The sequence below is a fragment of the Poecilia latipinna genome, unplaced genomic scaffold (assembly GCF_001443285.1).
Source record: "Poecilia latipinna isolate Pla-1442-1.1 unplaced genomic scaffold, P_latipinna-1.0 Scaffold1145, whole genome shotgun sequence".
NCBI classification, from domain to species: domain Eukaryota; kingdom Metazoa; phylum Chordata; class Actinopteri; order Cyprinodontiformes; family Poeciliidae; genus Poecilia; species Poecilia latipinna.
The window spans coordinates 1-21,304 of NW_015113761.1; the positions used below are offsets into that span (position 1 = coordinate 1).

At 40.1% G+C, this 21,304-nt stretch overlaps 1 protein-coding gene across 1 annotated transcript; it reads right to left on the minus strand.

Annotated features, from left to right (window-relative positions):
* Positions 1–34: 34 nt before the first annotated feature.
* Positions 35–20,778, minus strand: LOC106960007 (calpain-1 catalytic subunit-like). The gene is made up of 6 exons (XM_015052912.1): positions 20,608–20,778; positions 15,391–16,059; positions 13,024–13,093; positions 10,085–10,203; positions 1,150–1,283; positions 35–283 (listed from the first exon to the last, which is right to left on the minus strand). The coding sequence occupies exons 2-6, from the start codon at positions 15,646–15,648 to the stop codon at positions 73–75; spliced, it is 792 nt and encodes a 263-aa protein (XP_014908398.1). The 5' UTR covers positions 15,649–16,059; positions 20,608–20,778; the 3' UTR covers positions 35–72.
* Between the last annotated feature and the right edge of the window lie 526 nt (positions 20,779–21,304).

A 21,304-nucleotide genomic window follows, 5' to 3' on the forward strand; every position in this document is an offset into this window, starting at 1 on the left:
CCCCCATGTCTTGAGTTTGACACAAGCGTGTTAGAAGACGGTTTGAGAAAACGTTCAGAATCTGTGACAGAACTACATTATCGTCTTGAATCTGAGTAAACCATTAGCACTGACGTCGATGGAGCAGCCGAGCAGGGATCCTCTCTCCACGGCTCGGCTGATGATGTTGAAGAGGTCTGAGGGGGCGCTCTTCAGCTCAAACATCTCCGTCACGCCTCCGGTGAAGTCCTCAAAGCCCTCTGATGTGCTGCCGCCTGACAGAGCCTCATAGCAGCCGTTCAGCCTGCGGACCAAAGCAGTTCTGGCGCATGAATTGGGTCTCCAAGGAAACGAGAGGCGGCAACAGCGGAAACACATCACGCTGCGTTATTTATGTCAAAGCTTAAGTAAACTACAGTTGCAGTGTTTCCTGTTTATATATGGTATCATCAGTCTCATGTTCACGTTGCACTAATATGGGAAACTGTGTAAACGTGGCAGCCATGTGTTTATATGAACAATACTGTATGTCAGTCGTACAACTGAGACCACAGCTGTCAACTGACGCAGCTGCAGCTCTCGGCCATTGAACCCCTTCTGAAATCATGACCAGTTTATTATGCTGGACAACCACTAGGTGTCATACTAGAGCCGCTTTAAAGCTGAGCTGTCAGTTTGCAAATACTGCTCTTTTTTTCTCCTTACAGACTTATGAACAATAAAATTGCTTAGATAAAAAAAAAATTCACAACATATTTAAATTATTTTCTTCTTTAAAAAAAAAAAGTAGATTGCAACCTCAAAAAACAGGAAATTTTTCTAATCCTCATAGCTTAGCAATAGCTCTCAAAAGTTTGTACAAGCACAAAGCCAGTTTATTTGGTAGACATTTTCAATTGCTTGTCGATACAAATAACGACCTATTAAATCCAATTAAGAAAAGTAAATGCATTTAAATATCCAGATCCAAATCAGAAAACATTTCCCCATCAAAATATCAGCGAAACGTTTCCAACGCCTTGTTGAATCAATGCCATGAAAGCTTATCTTGAAGGTAACAGGAGACCCAACCCAGTACTAACAATCTGGACCAGATAAGGCCAGTAAGTGTATAAAAAAACAAAAAGGGATTTGCAACAATGATTGTGATTTTTTCAGCCGTGTTCTTACTTGGCGTAGGCCTTTTCCAGCAGAGCGCTCCAGAATTCAGTCCCCTCTGCGGAGTGGACAAACAGCAACTTCCCATCTTTCACCGGGAGACGGTCATCAATCACCACTTCCACCCACTCTCCAAACTGCCAGAACTGCATTACAAGAGAAGAAGCAGAGAGCGCTAGAAAACACAATGAAGGATTTCACGTTCTTTAACAAAGGAGTCTGGACTGTTTGTCCAGAATCTCATCTGAACATCTGCACAGCTTCAGAACGTTGCAGGTTTTTGCTCAATACTTCTTCTGGATCTGTAGAAAGCTTACGTAAGAGTGAGCACTACACAGAGTCAGTCTACTAAGCCAAATCAACAACGTAAATGTTTCGCGTTTTTGTGCGAATAAAGGTTTTAAAAAAACGAACAAAAAATAATTACTTTTTTTGATACAAAGCATTAATAATACAAGAACAGAAAAAAAGTATTCTGGTTTAACTCAAGTTAAAGAAAACAACATTGCTCACCCTTTTGACAAATGAGGTGAATAATGTTTACAAGTAACTCTGTTAGATCTTTTCACAGAATGTGTGTAACGGCAATTATTTTCCAAATCAAACAGGTTTCTCTGCTGCATGTAAAGAACCACAGAGGAGGGCGGAGTTAATTTCTCCGAAATAGTTTGCCTAGAGCCTGACATGTTTAGGTGATTGATTCTGCTTTCCAAGAAAACACACAGGTACTTGTTTTGTTTTAATCTATTTTTAATTAAAGCATTACAGGTAGATGCAAATAGGTTCACGTCTAGGAAATTAGATCTGATTCAATGATTGGTGTCCAGCAGGGGGCAGTATGAAGCAGATCCAAACCATTCTACTCTACTGTATTTGTTGTTGTGACATGGAAAAATTAAATCATCCTCAAAAAGAGTAATGGTCGAGGTTAAATGATTTATTTCAGATTTATTGCAGAAGCATAGAAGCATAAAAGCGATGTCTGGAATTTCACCAATTCATTTCAACGTTTTCTTCAGTGGCTGGGCAGATTAGCATATGGGTGCAAATCAGAGCTGAAGCCTGCAAGACTGTCTCAGCGTAGTGTAAATCAGCACAGACTCGATAAGGAGCTACAGAATGCAACTCACCAAAAAAAAAAAAGACAAAGAAAAAAAGAAAATACTGTCCAAGTCAGATTAGCATCCTGCTGGTCATTATACACCAACATGTATCCAAATGAAAGTAAGTTAACAGAAAACTACAAAGAAAAAAGCCCCAACAAACATGAGAAGTGAGAATTTTTTCTAGTAAAAAGCTAAAAACAAAACAGCTTGACATAGGAATTAAAAAAAAAAAAAGTTTCTCCTGTAAATTCGGTGGCTTGGGAGTTTTTTTTTCCTGACAAGATTTTCCTTTTAACATTCCAAACAAGCTTGAAGTGCTAAATCTACACCTCTACAAACTCCCAGGGGTCAGCAGCACATACATCCTCCTTTGTAGTAGCTAGCTGCAGTAAAAGGTTAGGCTGCTGTCAGACTTGTTCCTTTCTTGCCATATATGACCAAGCATTGAAAAACATCTTACATGGACATAAAAAGAAAGGGGGCTTTGTTCTGTCGCATTAGTCAGCTTTGCACGTCATTTTTGATGTGCCACTGTCATAATACGAGGAATGGTGCAAAAATAAAATGTTCAGCAACAACTGGAGAGAGCAAGCCACTTCTGCTGTCAGAACATATTCACCTTTTATTTATTTATTTTTCCAAATAAAAAAAAAAAAAAAAAAAAAAAAAATCAAGGGACAATTTGGGTATGGAAGTTCAATGCAATGAGTTTCCCAACTGGAACAAAAAACCATTTCCTGAATTCATAAGAAAGCAAAGAAGCCAAAGTCACTTCGAGCATTCGTCATGCAGAGGTGTGTCATTTATCAGTGCAGACATCTACACACCTCAGAATAAGGAAAAAGTAAAGTCAGCACTGTGTTGACAGCTGAACAGCAAACGTTTGACATCTGTGGACTAAATTTAGCATTTCAAAGTTGCAACACTTCTACTGTGGAAGTTTTTATTGTGTCAGAAAAAGGCAGCAGGCCATCTTGATCTATGATTGAACTGGATATGCTAGCGTGCTAAATGTATCTATAAATTCAGACTCGTGCTAAAAAGTCTCACAAGGACCAAATGAAAAGCCACGTACAGAAACCGTAAGGCGGTAATTGAATACAATGGGAGAATTTCCAGCAGAAAAAAAAACTCCATTTGTGGTTTAGGCCAATGGAAGAGACAAAGAAAAAAGGAAGAAGGTTGGAGAACTGTCGTTTTAGCTTAACCACAGAGCTAATGAGTGTGCACTAGCATCACATTGCATCCAGGAGCATTTAGCCCACTTTTGTTGGTCAGCATCTGCTTTCAATGTGCAGCAGAAACTTTCCAAAACCTGCCTGCAAAGCCGAGCCCACTTCTGGGAGAAGCCGTGCCACAATAAGGCCCACCAGAGACTTGCCCAGTTTCAGAATTGAACAGCTAAGTGTGAACACCACCCTTAGACGCTGTGAGAAAAAAAAAAAAACAATAACAAATGAACTCTGACTAGATCGGTGTCGTAACTTGCAGGAACTTTAGTGTCTGAGCCTGAGAAAAACCTCAAAACTATTCAATAGGCGTTCCCAGGTGCAAAAAAAGAAAAGAAAAAGCATTGCTACAAATGTCTTAACGGATTCTGCTCCAGTTTATGTTTGTTTCTGACCGAGACTCCCCTTCTTTCTGATTTTTTTTCTTTTCCTCTTTCTGCCTTCACACTGAAAAAGAACAGATTACAACTCCCCGCAGCTTGGACTCGTAACGTTTTGGGATGACTCATTCAGTTCAGGGTAATTTATCCACAGGCTTAAGGGATCCAAACGTACACAACAAGGGAAATCCAAGACAGATCTAAAAGCGCGCAAATGCAGAAGGAAGCAAAGACCAGCTAACAAATACAGCATAAGTCTAAAGAAAGGATTATGGAAGTGGAGCAGGTTTTACAAAACATGAAGCTTTTCTCTTTTTTTGCATTCGTATGGTGTTCAGCTTTCCCGTGTTTAGATTTAGCACAACATGCATTTGCAGGACATTTTGAGCAAGCTGGAGCATTATTCCCTCTCACTTTAGTAAAGCAGCAATGAATACAGGAGCACATGTTTCTGCAGTGCACCACTGTCTGGTCCCAGAGGTGTAAAATAGCAGCTGTGAGCCACTTTGTGATGATTTTTATTGATGTTTCTGCCGCATGAGACAACCGCACAGCAGGGAAAAAAGAAATTCACCTTTTTCTGACCATTCAAAACTACATTTTGAAGTGTTAAGGACTACAGTCCGCCTTGTTTTATACGTTTGTCTGCACCGTGGGCCTCACGTAGGGAATGTGCAGAGACAGCTGGGTTGTTTGTCTACTCGTTTCTGCTCCGACGGTTTTCATGACTGAACGGGCTGATGGAAGGGATCCCTGACGGATCTCTGTTTTATTTGTGCGTTTGACATAATCTCTGTGACTGCGCGCGCGCTATGAGCGACCGATGAGCGAGTGTGCCGTCCCTCCATCGGGACAGCTCTGTTCCCCTCAGCTGGCAAAACGCCCGCTGGATCAAACGTCAAATTATCTTGAAAGGGCTCAGTGACCCAGCGAGCCGAGATGGTGGAGTGATTACAAGAGCTACAACCAGATTTTCTCCGTCTCATTTTTTTTTTTTGTTTTTTTTGTGAAGAGTAAGACTTTAAGAGAAAGAGGCAGAAGACAGTCTTATGGAGGCATGTTTTTGTAGATTCTTCAAACTGTAAAATAAATCTCTTTTAGTACTTCAGGGACAAATGGCCAGAGAAACAAATTCAGATATAAAGACGTCAGTTTGAAAACGGATCAAAATAACGACTGAAGCAGCCTTGTTGCCAAGTTTGGACCGTCCCAGGTACATCTTTTTTTATTATTCTGGTTTATAATCATTCTTAAAGAGGAATAACTTCAAAATCAGCAGCTACAACTTCTTACTTAAAGTCAAAACTCAAATATTTTAGGGGGGAAAAAATACATTGACCATAATGTAGCTGCTAAAGTGTGCACACCCTCATTTAGCTGGGAATCCAGTTTTATTCAGAATTAACCTTCACACTCAGTGTAATGTTAAGAAGGCCTCAACAGACGCCTTATGCCATTTGATTAACCCCACATAAAGTAATGTTTGTTTCAGCAGACTCTTCCTGACATTTACTTAATGTAATAAAACATCAGCCACAGAGACGCCTTCCAAACCAGAGGGGTCGTATGGATCATCTGGTGATAATCTTCTCTGTATGTTGTGGCTGTGGACTAAGCTGGCAAGATGGAAGCCTTTTATTTTAAAAAACAAATATAGCTACACCAAGTTAAATGTGGCAAAAAGACATTTGAAGTCTCCCAAAAGAGCAAGATCAACTTTTTGATCATAATTTTAAAAGGTATTTTTGTCAGCCGAACATTGGCGTAATGTACAGAAGCATACAGTTAGTTACGTTGAGAAACCTCTTTCTAAAAACGCGGTTTGTGTCAGTTTTTCATTTCAGAACAGGCCAAGCAATCACACTGCATCTGCTTTGCTTCCAGTTAAGCGTCTTAAAATCACTTCAGATTTGATGCAAAATCATCACAAACCCACAATTTAAGTCTGGTCAACCTTTATTTATCCGGGCGTTTGTGAACTGTAGTTTTCATTTGTGACTTTGACTCTTAAACACAAAACTGACAAACGTGTTATTGTTTTTTTCACAAAAGTGAAGAAAAGCAACCTCTGTGACTAAGACCAGATATTTATGTCTTGCTTGGTCAACTGTGTTACCTAATGACGCTTCTCCATTTGCAAAACAACTCCTTTAGTACAGGCTGTGTGTTACAATCATTAGTTATAAAACATGCAAATGATTAAAAAAAAAACCCACAGGCTCATTCAAATAATCTGTCAGACAAGGAAGGGAACCAGTCATATCTTGCATATGGAGTCAGAGTAAACCTCTGCTGTCATAAAACTCCATGTTGGACTGACCGTGTGTACGCTTCCTGTCAGCTTTCTGAAGACAAGACCTTTTAAACCAAGCCCAGATCTGTGTCGGTGCTACAGATGCCTGCTTGTTGCAGTTTACATGGATTTGTTGTTGCACACAATAAAGCAAAGTTCAACTGATAAGCAGCAGCCACCTCCCAACGGCTGCATCCATGCATAATCACAGAACAGATTCTTGAATTATGTTGCAAAGAATCTGCTTAATGACCCGGGTCATTAAACATGGCCTGGTCATTTTGCAAAGCAGCATGACCAGGTCAGAGAGAAAGAGAGAGAGAGAGAGAGAGAGAGAGAGAGAGAGAGAGAGAGAGAGAAGGGTCAGCTTGAAAGATCCGGTAGGAGTTCAAATGAACAGTTTCTATTATTTATGGAACAGCAATTTAAATACAGGTGATATTTATCACTCTCTGACTGGCTGGGTGTGGAAGAGAGAGGCTGCTTATCTTCAGTGATTTTGGAAAGTAAAAATAGAAGGCAGAGACATAAAAGCTGCGTTTTAAACTCTTAGATCCGTCTTGACAAAACGAGCAAAAAAAAAAAAGTTGGTCGACAGGTTCAGATCACACTCGGAGAACAATTCGGAAATGTGCTTTTATGGTTTCTCTTTCACAGATTAAACCACATCTTATGTTTACACATCCTACAAATAAATAAAAACCCTGCATTCTTGTTACAATTGTTCGCTACACTGACTTGTTTATTTTTCAGTAAGGCCTTTCTGAAACACCCTTTCATACTTACATTTTCCACAGATCTCAGACAGGTGTTGGTGATTTTAATCAAACACCTAATGTTTGCATTAATAACTAATCTCCCACTCCAAATGGACCAGCTTCCCTTCGCAGGAGTGACCCGTGGGCGGCCGGATCCGCAGTGGGGCACAGCGCCACCGATCCTCCAGGGAGCGATTGTTCCGACTGAACGCCTGGGTAGCGACAGAAGAAGAAAAACTCGTCGTTTTATTCTTCTGCTCAACGTTCCCTGCGGTTCGGGTCGGTTCGTTAAGCGTCCCGGCAGATCCTGCTCCTCTCTCAGATCTTTCAACATTCAAAATTTATGAAACTTCTCATGAGACCGTTAAACGTAGTCATAACAACAGACGTGAGGTTTCAGCCTATAAAGTTTAGTATGCTGTTAGATTTTCCCACCAAAGAATAAATTCAGAGAAATCACTAAAACTGCAAAAACATCCATTAAAATGTATTTTTCATCCACACACTGTAATGCCTAGAAACAACAGGAGTGTCCTCAGTGGTTTAATTAATCAAAGCTGCTAAAAGACTCGATCAGAGTTGCGTCTTCTTCTGAGCATGTAGAGATTAACGGAAAGATTTGCCCGCCGTGTTCAATCAATAAAAAGAGAATCTGAGGTAACTGAAGATGCTCTAAAGGAGTCTTCACATGAGGATTAACACTTTCCCGCGTTCTCCGTTATTAAAATATATTTTAATATTAAAGCTAAAATGTAGCTGTTGCTCAATAGTTTTCTTCCCCTGCAGCCGTCCTGACAGTCGTCACCTCTGTGCTTGAACGGTTCTGTTGAATTCCTCTCAATCATTCATGTGGGACTTTTCTGAACAGTCACCGATTTCAATCTTGCTGCGGAGGAGGAAACACCATCACTACTTCAATGATGGTGGCGACACGGAAGCGGAGCAACACGCACCTCTAGCCGCGACTCTCACTATTCATGCTGCAGCTGGTGTGAAAATGTACAATAAACCTTGAAAAGCTGCATACAGGCCTAGCTGTAATACACGGAGCACACAAGACACCATTACCCTGCCACCACTAAGATAGATCTCTAGAAACTCCCAAAAGAGTTTATGGAGATCCCAGACATGCTGAAAATAAGTCTAGGAACTGCCATGCTAGCTTAAGCTAATAGGGAGCAGACTGTGTTCCCAGGATGACCTCTCCCCAGACCAGCCAGTCTGCTGGCTTATTAATACTGTGAGTGAAAAAAAAAAAAATAAAAATCAGTCTTTACAGCAATAGAATCTTCTCGTACTAAATTACTTGCAGTTTCAGTTCTTTTAATGTTTTTAAGACTCATTGGGACTGTAAATATGGGTAAGTGTAGGCAAAAATCCAACTTCATAGACATTTTCTGAAATAAAAAAAAAGTCTGTCCAATTAAAATGGATTTTAACAAAAATGTTTGAGACAGTTCTGTGCTACTTTGCTTGTTGAATCAAAGAGAAACGGTACATCAGCGTGGCTCTGAACTGTTGAAGCTGAACACACCCACAGAGTCAAACAATATCTAATGCACACCAATGTAAAACATTCTGGAAACTCAAAACCCCTGGGATAAAAAAAATAAAAATTCAATGCCGTCCGGTCCGACAACTCAAACGACTCGGTTCCTTCACCAACTTCCTCTTTGCGTGCTGTGAACTTACATCGTTCCTTTGAGTAGATTACAGTTTCACTCAAAGTTATTTAACTCACAGTGTCACACTATTGATTGTTGCCACTTATTTAGTACAGAGAAACATTTTTTAAAAAGTGACATCGCTTACTAAAGCTTTTGGGTGTTCTCGATGACAAGAAAAGTTCAGCGTTCATGTAAATATACTTTAAAAGGATTGTTAGCGTTGCTAATAAGTGTGACACTGATTATTTAGATAAATACAAAAATTTCCTTATTTGGGATGTTCCCCTCTTTTAGTAAATGGATGCAAGTTAAAGGTTTGATTTTATTGATGATATGTAGAGTGACATTCTGCTACTGCAACAGATGAATTTGTAATGATCCGCGTTTCTGTGTATTTATTTTTAAGGGTTTTCTGTGTTCAGTTTCTGTCCTGTGAGTCTCTGCGTCTTCCCTGTTGATTGCTTCCCAGGTGAGTCTAGTTACCTGATTACCCTCCCTGTGTATTTAAACCCACCTGTTGTCTTTGTCTCTTGTCGGGTCCTTGTCTATGATAGTTTGTCTGCCGGCACAGTAGAACTGTGAAGTCCTGTGTCGGCTTTAGCTCGTCGTGTCAGTCTTTGTTTAATTCAGTTGCTACCGGTGCTGAGCCTCTGTTTCCCCTCTGCCGTGCTGCCTGAGATCTGGACTGTTTTTGAGCTACACTCGTCATTAAATTCATCATTTTCTTCTACAACCTGGGTCTCTCCTAACTGACCAGTCCACATGACAGAATTCATGTCAGTGTTTTTAAGATGTAGTCACCACAAGTGCCAATGAGTGTAAAAGCTGTGGCAAGCTCAAGATAATCTTGCTGAAATACAGCTCAAACAAAAAAAAACAAAACAAATATTTGCATTTAAGGGAGTTGTAGCATCTTGGCTGCTTTCACACTTAAATCGGGTTTGACCTATGACCTCTGGAACAGTTTTCAAGATGCCTGGATTTCTGCAACTGCAGAAGAAGTGCTAATCCTGTTGTGAAGGAGAATATGAAACATCTTTCACAACCTCAGGATCTCCTGGAAGCCATCGTACCTGCCTGGCAAATTTTTCCATGAAAAGCTTAAACCGGAGTTCTGACACGCTCCGCTGAGCAGGGAACGCCGGCTGAGTCATCCACCGCCTTCAAAACCGGAGACGCTCCCATGACTGCTGGGAATTATGCTGCACGTTCTGATCGCAGACATTTAAAACCTTCAGTAAAATGTGGGAGATGTAAATATTCTTATGGTTTCTGTCAGAATTGTTCCACATTTATCCCGCTTAGTATTTCAATCACAGCAGGAGAAAAGTGCGTCTTAAAATAGAAAATCTGCAGAGCAGGACATGGAAACGGGGAAAGCTGTAGGCGGGAAAATATCCCTGTGTTGTCCTGAAGGTATACAGGGAAAGATCGATCAAACATTAAGACGGGTCTGCGACAGACGGAGAGGTCGTCTACGCTCTTTATGTAAACACAGGAGGTGGAGCCGTTACCTGAAAGTGAAAGATGCCAGCATAACCCTGCTGAAAGCTCTGTCCCTGAGGAACCACCCTGTGGAGGAGGTTATCGTTCAGGGTCAGCGAGGCGATGGCCGCCAGCAGCCAGCAGTCTCCTGCAGATGCAAACCGACAACAGCAAAAAACAAAAAAGTCAATAAAAAGTCATTCACCTTCCTCCAGTGAAAGATGCAGCTCATACTCTGACTAAAGACAAAGTTTAAGAACTTCTAAAAATATATTTGTGGATTTGTCACAAACACAAAAATTAAGTTGTTTTTTTTTTGTGCATAACCATGAAGTAGGAGGAAAACTACAGTCTTCATAAATGTTTTACGATGAAAATTCTGAAAAGAGTTTTGTCCGTTTGCATTCAACCGCCTCTGATTGCAAATTTTTATCGGCGATAAATCGTCCCAGAAGTCATCGCAATAAATGATAATATTATTGTTTTGAAACCACCTTCAAGTAATATAAAGGTGACGGCAAGATAACACAAGAACACATTCTCAAAGATCAATAAACTTGAAATACTAATGAACATTAAAGACATTTTAAATATCCAAAATAAATAAACAAAACAGCAAATAAGAAGAACCTTGAAGATTCTAGAAACAAAATATCCTTTCAAAAAAACGGAATCTAATTGAACCCAAAGCATCAAACCGAAGACCAATTTTGGTAGAGAGGAAAAAGAAAAAATGATAAAAGATGAGGATGGGAATTATCGAGATTATTTAAATTCATTATGTGATTACTTGATTTAATGTTTATTGTGACAGGCCTGCCTGCCTTTCCATCATAAAATTGTAGACGCACCTTTAGCTGCACTTCTTCCTGCAAGTCTTTGAGTTAAATATGTTTCCTCCTCCCCCAAGTAATTCATAAATTAGAGGATTTCTGAAAGCAGCTTGTTGAACTAGATGATTTCGAAGTAGCTGATTGAAACACACAAACTTGGCTGTGTATGCACTTTATATAAATATGCTAAAAATACATCGATTCAATTCTGACATATTAAGGGTGCGTGAATAATTTAGTGAGTCACTGCAGAATTACTAAAAAAAACTTTCTATAAATAGTAGTGGTTCTGTGCTCCAAATTAGCACTGAAACTCGGAAGCATTAGCAAGAATCACACTGTGGCTTCGGCTACAGAAGCCACTTCTGCTCAGTTGTCATGCAACAGTTTCTTTGTAGTTCAAGAGAAAGAAGACACTTTTCATGTCGCCATACATGCCAGCTCAAGCCTCTATTCAGCCTCCAACATGCCAAAGAACTTTTCGTTTTAAACTCAAGCTATTAGCTGGACTTCAAACACCTTTTCACATCAGCGTCACATGCCTCGACTAGCGTCTCCATTTGCTTTCTTGTAGTTGGAGTTAAATCTACAACTTGATTGCATTTTTTTTTTCTTAAACCAAGAGCGGTTCATGTAGAAATAAGCTGTGTTGGTAATATTTTCCTTTTGTTTCAACAAAGAACCAGTGATCGGTGCACAACACTGCTCTTGCATTGGAAAAGAAAACGGCAGCTCTTAAAGTTTCTGTGCTTCATTATTAATGTGTTCCAAGTAGAGACATTTTTGTGGTGGTAATTTTGCAATGAAGTTTCTGTTGAAAGGGGCTTTAATGAAATGGCATCATCAGGAAATGGTCGGCGTCGTTTCTCACACGGCCAGACCTTTTTAAGGCATTGGAAGAGGGACATTAACGCTTAAAAAAAAAAAAAAAAAACCTGAAATATACATGATGATTAGATGAAGTCTGAGCTGCGTGTGTCAGTTCAAGGTTAAAATGGGGAAGATCCATTTCTGTGACATGCTGTCTGAAGGGCAGGTGATTCAGATCACATCAGCCCAGTCAGAACCGTGGTCAGAAACATCACCTGGTGGTGTTCACAGCTGTTTGATAAGCCACTGTTACGGTTAGTAAACCTAAATATAAAAAGCAAGTATCAATCACTTTATAAAGTTTTAAATTACAAAATACAAACCACTCTGAATTCTTGTACATCAAACAAGCAATAAGTAGAACTTGGAGGAAGGTCAAATGCTAGAAAAAGGAAATAAGGAACAAGATAATAAAAGAGGAAGGAAGGAGAGGCAAACGCTACAGGAAGTAAATAAGAGAGCAAGGAATGACAGGAGGAAATGAAAAAGAGGAAGGGCAAACACTGAAGGGAAGGAGGAAGGAAACAAGAAAGAGGAGAAACTGACACATTTGAAAAAGTACAAGAACATAAAGGGGAAGGAAGGAAAAAAATCTAAAAATATAAAATATTTTTGAGAAAGTATAGAATTCAGTCATTTCTGGTTCAGAATGAAGGGGAAGCCCTGCTGAAAACTGAAGTTTTTCATGCATGTCCTCACTAAAAGAAGAGAAACTCAATATTTGACATGTAATGGGTAAACATTGACCGACAGGGAGCTTGAAATTCTGCACAGCAAAATTTTACGTGGGGCTGATAAGTTTCTACGCTAAGGGAGCAGATGACGCAGATTTAAAAGAAAAACAGAACAAAAACACAACTGGTACTGGTGCAGCTAATTTAAACTTACACTGCAGATGTAGGGGGGAAAACAAGTAGCAGCAGAAAAAAAAAAAAAAAAAAAAAAAAAACTGCAATCACTTGCCAGCGATCCAGAGAGGAACAACCACACCCCCTTGCCTTCAGTCACTCATGGGATTATTGCTGTCTTTCCCAAAGTAAGAACCTCTAGCTTATACTGCTGACTTCTCTTCACTGTGGACTTCTGCAGATAACTGTGCTTTTTATTTGTCTTTCCAATAGAAAGTACACCTGAACCAGTTGTTCAGGAGACGTGAATCTTTTTGAGGAATATTTATCTGACACAGCGAGAAACAATGTACATTCGTACGATTCTTCGCTAGGTGTGTGTGTGAAACAGCTGCAGGCTGTCCCCCTCGGACTCACCCAGGGATCCCTGACAGATGTCTGTGCGAGTCGCTCCGTCCACAATGAACTCCGGCCGCCTGCACAACTCCTGTTGGGAACACACAACGCATACATGCCTTTAGTAACTCATTTTTAAAGCAACTTGTCTTATTCTTATGACCCTGCAAGTCACAATTCAAAGCCAAACCAGGTGGTTTCTTCATGATTACAATGTAAATAAATAAATAAATAAATAAATAAATAAATAAACATAATTCTTTTGCTGCCTTTTTAAACACGTAAATTCATGTAGCTTACTACATGAAAAGTAGCCTCAACTGCACATCAGCTGTTTTTGTGTGGTGCACAGGAACATAAACAAAGGCAAAACAATACATGCAATAAAACATTACATTTATTAGAAACATTGCAGAAACTGCTCTATGTCCTTTGAGCTTTCAACTTTAGCCTGTTGTGAAACACGCTGGATTTGGAAAATGTTTGTTTTTAACCGCTGCCGTTACCGTTAACATCTTAGCATGTGCGATTAATCTAACAAGTTTAACGAGTTAATATTACATAATGCAGATTCATCGTATGACCCATGTTAACTCAAAAGCCTCTCAAGGTCAAAGCAGCGCATTACACAGTCTTGTACTGCGGTCAGTACAAGCTTTTTTTACAGTCCAAGCTTGCAAAGTTAAGCATTGTGGTTAATCATGATTAACTGCAATGCTATAATGTGATTAAATCTTTTAAATTGATCGACACCACTGGTTTTTAACCCACCCAAGGATACAAGAAAACACACCATCGTCACACATCCAATCATTTTTGGGGAGATGCGTGACGACCCTGACCCAGTTCCCACGGAGTAACTATTACAGACCATATAACACATTAAGAAACACTAAAGTTTAGTTGAGCTCACGATACGCCTTAGATGGATCCATGACGTATTTATGGACAAACTCGTGGTCAGCCTACTGAAACGAAAAGTTGCAGAAGGCGATAAAAGACTGCAGCCACGAAGACGATCACGACCCTGGGGGAATCGGATCACAGTCCTTCGCTCAGTAAAACTAAAAGATCGTCACGATTCGTGGGGCAGGGGGGGGAGTGGTGACGAGCGTGCCGTCTTCAGGGCTTCTGTGATCACACTGAGCTCTCTTGAAATACTCGACTACAGCGAGAGCTCTGGTGTATTTATGAGGAGTTAATCAGAGACGGGAGGCAGAGCAAAGGAGGAAAAAAAACGCTGCAGACTTCCTGAACTGGAGGAAAGAAACCCCAATCACTCAGCTCTGAACGTGTAGTTGCCTGGCAACAAATGAAAGTCAGGACTGTGGGCAAAATTTGCTTCAGGGGGTAATCAAATAATCCTGGGGAAGACTTCGCAAAACTCCTACGAAGTCATTATCTGCTCTCACATGCGCACGCACACACACACACAAAAAAAAAAAAATAGTTCACATCTCTGTTTTTGTTGAGGTTGGGATTGGACAATAAGCTTTCCAATAACAGTGTTATTGTTCATACTGGGCAACAGAACAAGCACAGATTAAAGCAGTTATTTCCTTACATTACTCAATAATTCCACCTCATCTAAAAAGCCTTCCTATTCATTCACATGCATTTCTCAATGTCTTTAATTGGGCTATTATGTGATAACAGGACACAATGCAGCACAATAGCAACCCGAAACGTCTGCCATGCAACAACTGACTTCAGAAGTTTTAAATTCAGAAGTTACCAAGTTAGTGTGTAGAATCCCTAATTTTGCAACTTAATCTCAGTTTTAATCCAGTTGATGACCTCATACGTACACGGAACAGCATTAAGTAACGGGGACTGAAATAAATTCACGGTCAATTTTGAAGAAAAGTGGTTAAAGGCTGCAAATGACGACACACTGAGGCAAGACAACTGTCAACATTCAACCAGAACGTAATCGTTTATTAGAGTAGTACCATGCCAGACCTAAAGCCAAATTTTCAGCAAAATCTGAAAATTGATATTCATAAAGGCCTTGCGTCTGAAATTGGAAGAACTGGCAGAAATTAGACGTACCTCAAAAATGACTTGCAGCTCTAATGGCAGTAACATGTCATTTTCCAAAGTATTGACTCAATGGATTTGTCAGATATACATCTGATTCATTTTAATTGAATTTAATATATTTTTAAGGCTTGTGGTTGTACTGTGACAAAAAGTCGAAGGAGTGAAAACAATTCTTTTAGACACTGTTGAGCTCAGAGTTGACTTTTGACCACCTCAGAAAAGTAACATCACTCATACGTGTGTCTCTATTTCCAACATTCTTCGAATTCAGCACGAATAGCCGTCCCATCCCTTAACGAATCTGCAACAATACAGTAAAGACACCGCCCCCCCCCCTTTTCTTACCGAGGGTCTCATCCAGCGGACGCCGCTGGTCTTGGAGGATCTGGGGCCGAGCTCGTTGAATCCCAGAGACGATGTGGCGCAGGGGAACAGACTGTCCTCGAACAGCATCCCATTCCGGAGGCACTGCGCTTTGAGAGACTCGTAGTCCTGACCCAGAAACTTCACCGCGTTGTCGTTCTGTCCGAGGCCGCCGTCACGATCCCACTGACTCCTGAGCTTGGCGGCCATGCCAGTGGCATAAATGGGGGCCTCCACCATCTTGACGGCTGACTATAACTCTTTTTATGAGGGTCGTTTAAAAATAAAAATCGGGCGACAATAAGTAACCAATTATTCGGGAGGCAGCTGTGATCTAATGCATCAACAGCCTTTCATAAAAAGCACTTGTGTAAATGTGATGAGGCGCTATAATAGCTTTGAGCCCAAATCATAAATTAAAAGGAACCACAAGCTGCCATTAGGAAGCTATTAAATATTGATGAGTGGAGGATTGCGGTTGCTTAAAGCGCAACCACAAACAGAGGATCTCTGAAGTGACAAGGCTTTTCACGAGAGAGGCGTGGCGTCCTCACATCAGAGCCCAGCAAATGGGAGCAGCAACAGGATGTATGTTGACAGGATTTTGTTGACCGGGTGTCGGGTTGTCCCTTTAGTGCCAGATGGTAAAACCTAGAATGAGAAAAATAAATAAATAAAACACACAAGAATTTCAGAACCTAAGCTCAGAAAGAATGCAGAGAAACAAGTACATGTACATCTCCTAAGGCAGCAGCTAAAAACAGCTTCTATGAAACATGCAGGGGATTTTTGTTTGTTTGTTTTAAAGTCGGATCAGTTTGCTTTGCTTTCCAGCTAACCACTGCTTGCATTCCAAAAGGGCATAAGACACAAAAAAAAAACAAATCTGTGCTACTCCTGTGGAGCAGCGCTGAACGTGGACAAAACGTCAGAAACGACTTGCATTGAGACTTAGATCAGCAGCTCTGTGGGGAGTGTACGTAGTGCGCGAGAGGCTTAGAGATGCGCTTTGTGTGAAGCGCAGCGCTTAGTGAACTGTGCATGGCACCAGAACAAGCAAAAGCTCTCTCAGTGTCTTTGAACAAGCAGAACCGTGAAGTGTCAAAAGCGCTCCAGAACATTTTGACAGAACTGGAGCTGCCGAAAACACGCCGACAAGAGATGCGGCCATTTATTTTTAACACCAGGTTCGTTTCTTTTTGTAACTCTCTAGCACCGCTTCCTGTTTCAACATTTACCTTGCAGGCACAGGCAGCAGCTTAGCTTAAAGCAGCTACCATTGGCTAATGCAAAGCTTCTTCAACTTTGTAACAGTTTCCACCACTCGCTGTGAGCCACACCCACTTCAGTGACAGATTCCCGTGAGCCGAGTCCAAACAGAGAGGAGAGAACGTTCCTCCTCTGCAACTGCTGGTGGAAATAAACAGCAGCTAGCATCAATGCTACACTTATACTCATGGAAAGAAAGCAATTCTAGAGTTTTACAAATCAGGACAGGATTGTTTACTAGAGGTGGGTGAAATAGACCAAAATTTTATCACCATATTTTGTGATACTTCTGTAATAATGATGAAAACTATAACTTATTTGAAATCTTTTTAGGCAAGTGCTATCATAGCCCCACAAACTCAAATGTTACCGATTTTATTTGGCTTCTTCAGCACACTAGTCACAGAAAGAAGTGTGTTTTGTATTACTAAGCTACAGGCATTAGCATATATTTATTATATTTTCAAATTTATTGATGCTCTCATGGAACAAACAGTAAAAAAAAAAATACTATTTTAAACATTACAGGAAATTGTTGTGACAGTAAGTCAAAAATAATGCAGTTTTCACTATATGCTAGATGACCATCTGTATTGTTTACTGGTCTAGAAGATATTAGGGTCATAAAACAAGAAAACAGCAATAAGCAGGAGGTCAACCACACCTAGCTATCAGTCTTGGAAAGGTTATAAATCTGTTTCTTAACCATTTAAAGTTCATTATTCTTCACTGAGACGTTGCTAACAAATTTGTGACAACAAACTATACAATTGTTAAAGAAATCACACAAAAAAAGCAAGAATTATACCTCAGACATCACATATCTTATGTAGCGTGTTAAAGCTCAAAGTGTAGCTTGTTTGGAAAGGTAACCACGAGAATGAATATACTTAACAGAAAGTATTCGGGAGGATTTTTTTCCAAAGTTGCATCGACTCTGCCCTTTGGTGAAATGAGGTGAAAGTAAATGTGTTTGGTCATAGTACACAGCACTGTGTTTGTCAAAAAGCCTCATGCTTGTCAGGCATGAAAACCTGATCATTTTGGCTTGTTTTGTAGCCAAAAGACTGAAGCATTCAAATGGTAAAATGTCAAGTGGGCTAACATAGTTGAGTCACCCTGTAGGATTAGTGCAACTATACAGCAGAGTGACTGTCTGATAAATACAAAGAACTTTTATAATCCAGGGTAAAGACTCCGTCTTGACTGAAAGGCACTAATGGGGAGCGGAGCATCAAAAGAGTGTCTGCAAACTTTACTTGAGTGAAAAAACGCTGTCGTAAAAGAAAGCCCCAAAATTCCTCCATGATGACTTCAAGAGACGAGATGTTTTTTCTTCTTAAAGGTAGACCTACAAGCTCTGGACTCCCAGTGCTGAATGCAAAATGTCTGAAGAACTCAGTAAAACACCAGAACGCTGCAGAAATATTTGGTACTACCACGACCTATTGGTGCAATTTGAAAGTAAGCAACAGCATTTCTAAACGCAACAACGAGTAAAAGAAAAATCTGGCATCTGTTTTTACTTTCAGTAAACATCGACTCTGGGATTTTTCCATCCTGACTGGTAGCTGCTACAAGCTATCCGGTCGTATCATTCCTGTCCCTACATTAGACGGCACTAGCAGGTATGCTGTTTATTTTATGTGTGTCATCCATAAATAATTTAAGAGCACATAAGACTATAGGACAGCACTTACAGCGCTCGGGTGATAACACACCAACACTTAGCAGAATAAGCACTCTTTACAGCGGACGCAGCAGACCGTGAGCCCAGGAGGAAGGATTTTTCTTAGGACAACATATTCTCTGCAAATACAACTTAAAGGCAGGATGGAAAAGTTTGCCCTTTGTCTTACGGTCGTCATTCTGCCACCTGAATCAGGACGATTCACAAAAACAAACCTCCATTTAAAATACTCCCGGTCTAAAATGTAGAAAAAAAAACAAAAAAACAAGACGGCATAAAGAGTTCCCTATACACTCGAGCATTCTAAATATTTTATTGAAACCGGTCTCGAGAAACTGAATTAATCATGTAAATCATAAATGTCACCCGAGCAGCGCAGAGATGTGAAAACACAACAGAGCTGAAAATTGAGGCCGTTCTTCAGCAGCAGCAGAGTGTTTAATATGCAAAAGATATGTCAGTGCTGCTGTCTGATCAGAGAAGAGGTCGTCTGTGTGTTCGTTTTAAAACATGACAGTAAAGATAACGAAACAAAAAAATAAATGATTAAAAAAAATAAAAATCAGGAACAAATAGGAATATTATAATATTTAGGACCAGACTAGAACATGCAGAGGATTTTAAATCCGCTGCATGTTATCAACATGCCCTCTGCCCTGCATAAGTTAAATATGGATATCATTAATATTTTATTTCCTCTCCCATGAAAGCTACAGTGTCACACCTCAGTGCACGTGGTGTGATTTATGACGGCATGATGGTGACATATGAACACATGAATGCAACTGGAGTCAAACAAAGCTGGGCGGAAACAAGAATCACCTTCAAGGAAACCAAATTGTTTGTGGTTTCCACTGGGACATAAACAAAGGACTTTCAGTTAGTGGGCCCAGTTAAGTCAAGACGAACACGCGCTGCACTCCAAACAGCACAAAGGTCGAACCATGATTTTCAACATTTCAGTAGAGATCCTAGTAAAAAAATAAAGGGAATATTGAAGAGATTCAGCCACATTTTGAGTGATTTTTGGCACTTCTTCTCTAAAGAAAGATTTATCCTCACCTTAAAGGGGCAGCGTTACGTATAGTCAAGGCACGTTGTGCCATGTTATAGCACAATCTAGGAACGGTCGATACTAAACCTGAGATATCTGCATCGGCATCGGAAATGAAAAAAGTGGATCGGTGCATTCTTATAAAATAGTAACATTTATGTCACTTTTATTTAAAAAATGTCATTGTGTTGTGACAGTATAATACTGTATAAACTACTCTGCCTTCCCCCTGTGGTATCTACAGTCTGAAACCAGTTAAGAGTAATTAGAGGAAGCTGCATTTCTACATACAATGATACGGATAGTTTTGAGGAGGAACTATTGTGTGAGGAGCAGCTTAAAATCCTTTAAGGCCAACCCCCCCCACCAATCAAAATACAGCATGACACTACTTTTTCTGCTGATGCATGTCTGAGTCCAACAGGCATCCATCCTCCTTCTCACCGCATATCCAGGGACAGCATTGCACATAAACACTGTATGAATGTGACGAGGCGTCTGAGCAATGAATAAGCTCTCTGACCGCCTCCGGGGTATTTCTGCATGCAGAGCTCATATTCCAAACACTGCTTACAGTGAACTGATATATCTATGAAATGCTTTGGAGAAAATAGACCTGCAGAGAAACCAGACACTCGGAGTATCCAGAAAGATTGTTATCTTTATCTAATCAAAAGATAAGAGTGCGCGAACTGGTCTTGCAAAGTTAAAAAAAACAACAACTTCCTTTTGCTTTAAAGCAGGTTTTGTTATTTAACTTTTTTTTAAGCATACATATGACTCGCATAGATAGATAAGTAAGGGTCCCGGAAGAGGACATGTCCAGTAATCAAACTCTAAGGTAATCCTATTTGTTTCAGTGTCATCAAAATTAACATCCGATCCGTGGCATATATATGAGGTGCGCATGAAAACAGACATGTCATAGAAGGAAACAACCCCGGAAATATGTACTCTGCATGTTATGACTATTTTATTTATTTTGGTCGTAAAGTTTTTAATAAAAAAATAATTGGAAACAAATGTTGCTCTTGCAGCAGAAGATAGTTTTGAAGTTTCAAATTCGTTCCACAAACTTCAAAATCTTCCTGTGAAGAAAGTTCGGACGAAAGCAGCCCGTTAATCGTCGCAACTCAGTAAAATGCAGCTACAACACCCAGATTCAGGAAATTCGTGTTAAGCTTACCTTTCTGACTGTTTCCTTAATGTACAGTTGTTAGGGTTCAGTTGGCCACTCGACGCTTTCTGTTCCTGTCCATGTTTTGTGTGGTTTACCCCGCCTTCTTAAATATCTATAGCCCTGCGTTTTTAGCAACGCCCTGCAGCCTCTCCCATGCCCCGGTGCGCCCCCTCTCCACTGCGCCTGCGCACTGCACGCTCATAAAGCACAGCTCAAAGGAATTCACTTTCATAAAGCCAGATAGATAAGAGCCTCGATGTGCTGGTCCACTTCTTCCTTCTGTTTGTTTTATTGAAAGTAAGGCAGTCGACTGCATGAATAGATAAAACACAGCAAAAATAAATTCATTTTTTTATATTTATAAACAACCCAGTGTGCGTCTATTTTTTTCTACATTTTTTTCTTCTTTTTTAAAATTTTATTATTAGCTGCTTTTCTGTTGTTTTCTGGTATCTACCACCCAAATAGGTGGCCTACAATAAGCCCAAGTAAAAGCAAATGCATAATAATAATGAAAATGTATCTGGATATGAGATTTTCAGCAACAAACATTCCAGGTATAAAATAAATCATATACATCTGAAAAGCAGCTTATTTCCTCTAATTAAGCGCAGGGCAAAATCTATAACGCCCAACTTCTCAGAGTGCATAGCATCACAAATTCGTTGGGCTTTAGAATGGATATCTGATAGCGTTTGCTTAA